Source organism: Oncorhynchus tshawytscha, linkage group LG02 (assembly GCF_018296145.1).
Source record: "Oncorhynchus tshawytscha isolate Ot180627B linkage group LG02, Otsh_v2.0, whole genome shotgun sequence".
In the NCBI taxonomy this organism is placed as follows: domain Eukaryota; kingdom Metazoa; phylum Chordata; class Actinopteri; order Salmoniformes; family Salmonidae; genus Oncorhynchus; species Oncorhynchus tshawytscha.
The window spans coordinates 22,828,361-22,834,865 of record NC_056430.1 but is presented as its reverse complement, the minus strand read 5'-3'; the positions used below and the strand labels follow the sequence as shown (position 1 = coordinate 22,834,865).

Genomic DNA, 6,505 nt, shown 5'->3' with positions numbered 1-6,505 from the left:
GATCTTTCTCTCCATAGGCGACGTGAATAAGACCTTTAAAATAGGTTAACATTCTCAAGGCCACGGCGCCAGATGGATTACCAGGATGCGTACTCAGAGCATGCACTAAACAGCTGGCAAGTGTCTTCACTGACATTTCCAACCTCTCCCTGACCCAGTCTGTAATACATATATGTTTCAAGCAGACTATCACTGTCCCTGTGCCCAAGAACGCCAAGGTAACCTAAATGACTATCGCCTCGTAGCACTTATATCTGTAGCCATGAAATGCATTGAAAAACTGGTCATGGCTCACATCAACACCATAATCCCAGACATCCTGCACCTTCTCCAATTCGCTTACCGCCCCAACAGATCCAAGGATTGCGCAATCTTTATTTCACTCCACACTGCCTTCTCCCACCTGGACAAAAGGAATACCTATGTGAGAATGCTGTTCATTGACTATAGCTCAGTGTTCAACACCATAGTCCCCTCCAATCCCATCGATAAACTCAGGACCCTGGGACTGAACACCTCCCTCTGCAAGTGGATCCTGTACTTCCTGATGGGCCTCCCCCAGTTGGTGAAGGTAGGCAACAACACATCCACCACGCTGACCCTCAACACGGGGGCCCCTCAGGGGTGCGTGCTTAGTCCTCTCCTGTACTCCCTAATCCATGACTGCGGGGCCACCATGACTCCAACACCATCATTAAGTTTTCTGATGACACAACGGTGGTTGGCCTGATCACTAACGACGATGAGACAGCCAATAGGGAGGAGGTCAGTGATCTGGCAGTGTGGGGCCAAGACAACAACCTCTCCCTCAACGTCAGTAAGATACAGTAAAGGAGCTGATCGTCGACTACAGGAAATAGAGTGCTGAGCACGCCCAAATGCACATCGACGGGGCTGTAATGGAGAGGGTCGAGAGCTTCAAGTTCCTCGGTTTCCAAATCACTAAGGAATTATCATGTTCCACACACACCAACACAGTTGTGAAGAAGGCACAACAATGCCTCTTCCCCCTCAGGAGGCTCAAAAGGTTTGGCATGGGCCCTCAGATCCTCAAAAAGTTCTACAGCTGAAATATAGACAGCTTCTTGACTGGCTGCATCACTGCTTGGTATGTCAACTGCTTGACATCCGACCACAAAGTGCTACAGAGGGTACCCCAAGCCATAATCCTGCTAAATAGTTAGTCTGTGTAGCTATTTAGTTAAGTATTTAATTATCTGCATTGACCATTTTTGCACAAACTCTTTTGACTCATCACATACATTGCTGCTACTGTTTATCATCTATGCTGTTGCCTGGTCACTTTATCCCTACGTGTATGTACATATCTAAATCAATTACCTCGTACGAATGCACATCCACTCGGTACTGGTACTGCTACCCCGTGTATATAGCCATTGTATTTATTCCTTGTGTTAACATTTTTCCCTCTACATTGTTGGGAAGGGCCCGTAACCACATTTCACTGTTAGTCTACACCTGTTGTTTAAGAAGCATGTGACAAATAAAATATGATTTGATTTGCAGCATTCCATAACGTATTCATATCTTTGTATGAATCACTGCTGTAACCATGAAGCAATGTCTTGTCTTGACTGTCCCTGATCTGTAAAGATGATTCTGGGGCATTGGCTTGAGTCAGAGAAATACAAACAGTATCTGAGAGTGGATCTAATTTATTTTACCTTTATTTAACTAGGCAAGTCAGTTAAGAACAAATTATTATTGTCAATGACGGCCTGGGAACAGTGGGTTAACTGCCTGTTCAGGGGCAGAACCACAGATTTGTCCCTTGTCAGCTAGGGGATATGAACTTGCAACCTTTCAGTTACTAGTCCAACGCTCTAACCACTAAGCTACCCTGCCACCCCAGTGTCTCAGTGATCTTCTTAAACCGTCTTGTTCAGGATCGCAAAGTGGTATAATGGCAGTCTTAATGTAATAAACCTCAGCTCAGGCTGAAATAAAAATGCATTTACATTCCTGTGACAACCAGACAAGTGTTTGCTGGGTGGCAAACTAAGCAGTGCTCCTTTGAACTGATGGAGCAGCCAGCCGACTGATGTATTCTGACAGACAGAATTGTGCCATTTCTGTCTTTCCCCTGTCAATAACTGACTAGCATGTCTGCTGCGAAAGGCCAGACATGTCCTGTCTCTGTCTGAGGGAGCTCAGTCAATGTTGACGACAGACACAGACTGCCCCAGCAGCACAACAACAGCAACATGAGCTACACCTAAACTAATTAAACAATGGAGCTGATGAGGCCCTGAATGAATGAAATCAGAATGATTTAGAAAATGTCTCTATGTTTTCAGTAAACAGAATAAGTCTGAATATATTTCCTCTGGTGAAATGGAATAAACTCACAAAATGTCTCCACGGCCTCACACATTTTTACGTTGTCTTCCACATAAAGCAACCCTTTTAGAGTAAATACTAATATTATCTCCCCCATTCCCCCTGTCACCATCCACATCCTCCTCTTCCACACCTCTAACCCCTCTCTCTTCACCATCTCCCTTGTTTTCCACCTTCTACTGATTAATTCCCTCCTATCCCTGCACCCTTCTTCTCTCCACTTTCAACCCCTCTCTCTTCCATCTCCTCTCCCCCACCTCCCACCACACCCCACCTTTGTATTCTGCACTCCCACCCCCTCCTCCTCTCCTCTCTCCTCCCTTCTCCTCCGATCTCCACCCCACCTCTCTCCTTTCCCCCACCTCACACCACACCCCACCATCATATCCTGCAATCCCACCCTCCTCCTCTCCTCTCCCCTCTCCTCGGCTGTGAACGCTCCTATCCGACACAGCCCATCAATCAGGCTGACATTATCTGTGTTTAACAGGCCCAAATCAGGCCCCGTCCACAGATTTATGCTAATCTAACAGGTTGTTTGTACGGCTGAGTGGTCCTGTGCAGGAACCTCATTTATACGCAAATCTATCCCCAATAAAACCCACCCACTGTGACCGCAAAGCAGTGTTTGTCAAGGAGGAAAACACACACTCTCTCACACACAGAGGAAGCACTTCTAATTCGAACCCCACTCACACTGTCAAGTGTAGCTCGTCTGAAGCCCTTGTATCACAACTGGAGCAGCTACTTGGACACATTTCAATGTGTTACAATAACATACATGTTGAACAAAGCCAAAGAGTTTGATACAGTATCAGCTCTCAGCTCCCTGAGCTCAGACATGATCTTTTACTATGGTAATTACCCAAGAGATATGAAAATATTAGTCCCTTATAAGAGGGATATAACCATGTTTAGGGTGATTGTGGTGCATCTTCACTCAGCAGACACTCCCGTATTGGAGCGAGGTTCTGGTCTGCTGAGGGTGACTTTGCAGTGAGGTGTATATGTCTAGTTGTGGGCTCATTGACTTTGATAAGGTGAGGCTAAAACTCAGGCTCCCAGAGAAAAGGGGAGTGACACTCTCACCCACTCAGCAATAACATCCTCTCTCTCTGCCCAGAGTGAGGTGCATAATGATGTCAGGGGACAGTATAGCTGCCATACATGTCCTGTTTAAAGTGAAGATGACAAAGTCAACCGTTTTCTCTCTTTTAAAAAGGTGAATGCCCAGAGAAATCATTAAGCAGCACCGGCAGGTGGGTGGATGTGTTGGCTTCTCTGTGTTCCCTAACTTCCGGTCTAACTTGTTCTTGATCAAAAGCTACTTTGGCAGGGCTAGGGCCCAAAAACAGCTAACACAACACAAATTGGTTTTCGGCATGAGAGACCTGCACCCTGCAGCCACCTATCTGTGATCTGTCTGTGTGCAGTACAAGAGTTTGTTTGATGGTATATAGAGGACTAAAAGTGTGTGCGCGTGTGTGTGCGTGTGCACTGCGTACAGATGTAGGATCTTAATTTGATCACGCTGTTGCAGGACATTTAAAACATGTAGATTATTTGAAGTTAAAAAGGCTTCTGGCTTTTTAATTTCCAATTTTAAATTTCAGATTTGATTTTCCCTTACGGAAAATGCATCAACCACTACAAAAAAGTTAATGAACTATAATCCACATAATAATTCACATTTCCTGTTGCTGCAGGATTCTTTTCCTGCTGTAGAAAACTGGCTTAAATTAAGATTCCACATCTACATGGTCAGTGCATTGAACAAACAGAAGGCCCACGTACCACACAAGCACACAAGCAGATACTGTTATTGGGAGAGAGAGACCATTACTGTGACAAAACAAAGACGTGGACTCGGAGTCGACTGTCTTTCATGGCCCTGCAAACTGACAGGAAACAAGAAAAAAGCTGCTGTTATATGTTTCCTATCTATTCTCCCTGAAAAACATCAGTCAAATCTTCCCTCCATGGTCATAGATTCAGTCTCTCCGTTCCTATTAGTGTAACTGTTTCCTGGTGAGCACTGTCAAAACGACAGAGTGCCATTGTTGATGACATTGAGTAAATGAGCCTGAGAGAGAGAGAAAACAAAGGTGCTTCCGTGAGGTAGGCTATTTCCTTTAACCTCCAGAGCCACCATGTGGCCACCAGTGATACAGCAGGACATTGAACCAGAACAAACGGCACAGCAAAACTATAAATAACAGAACAGTAACACTAACTGAAAAACCGAGGAAAACTAATGTGTGGATCGTAACACCAGATCAATTATTTTCTATTTTATAAGTCCTTTCTGTATAACACAGCATTCCAGCAAACAAGTCCTAAACTTCTCCCAATTAATAGAAAAGCTCTAATGAATCGCAGCAGTGGAGGAACTGAGTTGTCTGGCTGCTGTTGTTGGGGAAGGAAAGCAGCGTGTGAAATCAGAGGGCAGAGGAGACCCCAGCTGACCTTCACAAAAGACTGGGACTGCAATTAGTGCTGTGCACACCCCACCGCCGAAAACACCACCTCACCAGCGCCTGCCTCCGCTCCCTCTGTCATAAAGAAACTAATACCATCAGTCACCAACACTGGATGCTGGTGGCATTTCTGTGCCAGCTAAAGGTCACCTTGCACTCCAGGCAAAAACTTGAGGAAGAGAGAAAAAATGGTGAAGGATAATTAAGGAAATAGTCATAATTAAATGAGAAACAGAGACTCTGGGGGAAGTGGAGGTGGAGGGCATGCCTGGAGAGGTTTGACTCAGCACTACTGTCCCTTTGGCTTCCTGAAATATTTATGGGCTTGTCTTCGTCACTTTTTTGGCCACGAGGGGAACCATGGTAATGAATTATGCAAATCACAACGCATTAGCTTGTGGGTGTCAATTAGTGTTGGGTGGCAAACGTGTTTTAGCCCTGGACAGGGTCTTCCTCTGAGGGGAGTGATAATGGAAACAGGGAGGGTGGGGTCAGTTGTGGGAGGAGAAGTTATCTATATTATTATGCTTATTACTGAGACAGTTCTCACACTCTCCTACTAAGACAAGCAGCTCTTACATTAGTCTATATGTCCTACAGTAGCACTAAACCGTCTATGAGTCAAGCACAGGGAAATGGTGTAGAAATAATAGCCTACTAACCAGTCTATCTACCCCGAATGGATCTCACACATTTTGTGACAGTTGGCAGATGACTGAAAATGTTATATGCTGCGGGCTATGTTATCCAATGACATGGTGCTTGCCTTCATGCCCCTGAAACAGGTCCTTCTAGATCCTATTGTGCTGTCATGGGGACAAATGAAGTGTCAATGAGGAGGTATGCTTAATGACAGACTCCAGGCACACATGTGGCCTCAATGAAAAACAAATGAACCTCATGTGGGGTTAGGTGGAGAGCAGGTCCTACTGTACCTGTCTGTCCCCGGTGGTTACGACTGCCAGCGGACACCGGGCAACCGCAGAACATCACCACGGCGAAAAGGAGGGCCACTTGCAAAGGCCACACTGAGCTCCCCCACAACTTCATCCTGAGATAGAAGGGGGGGGGGGGTCAAACAAATCAGTTTTTCCTCTGTTTTAAAGGAAAGAGAGGAGTGGGGACTTCAAAAAGAAGAGGACAATGAAATAGAACCAGTCTTACCTTCCTGTCCTCGCTGTCCTCCTTTCTGGTCAGTCTTGCTCTGAGTAGGATGCTCTATGGGATAAGGGTCACTGTCATGGCAAACACGTTCTCCACCTCTTCCTCTTTCTCCTCTCATACAGCACCGGCCCCTGGGAGTACAGATGGGGCAGTCAGAGAGAGAGTCCCCTAGTGGCTCCTATGTGTGTCCCAGCACCAGCCCCCCTCCCATGCTCCGGGCCCTGTCCCTTCCTGCTGTAGCGGGCTGTATGGGGGGCCCCGTGGTGATGGAGAGGAGATGTGAGGGCCAGGGTTCTGTCACAGATTCATTGTTTACAGTGGGCTCACCTACCCCCAGGCTCTACGTGATCCCCTCTACATCACACACAGCTTCAGAGAGAGGAGTCCAGCAGAGAGGCAGGCAGAACTCAAAGAACTCACACAGAGAGAAACACACCAAACATGAACATATACACACACACACTCACACAGAGAGTAAACATAAGAAACACACAAAGCACAGA

At 46.1% G+C, this 6,505-nt stretch overlaps 1 protein-coding gene across 1 annotated transcript in view; it reads right to left on the bottom strand.

The window, feature by feature from the left end:
• Nucleotides 1-6,257, bottom strand: part of tafa4b (TAFA chemokine like family member 4b) — a 37,688-nt gene extending 31,431 nt beyond the window's left edge. The window contains exons 1-2 of the mRNA XM_042295479.1: nucleotides 6,003-6,257; nucleotides 5,774-5,889 (exon numbers count right to left, since the gene is read on the bottom strand). Of these exons, the coding sequence (XP_042151413.1) occupies nucleotides 5,774-5,888 (115 nt within the window). The 5' untranslated portion in view covers nucleotide 5,889; nucleotides 6,003-6,257. The remainder of the gene's footprint in view (nucleotides 1-5,773; nucleotides 5,890-6,002) is intronic.
• Between the last annotated feature and the right edge of the window lie 248 nt (nucleotides 6,258-6,505).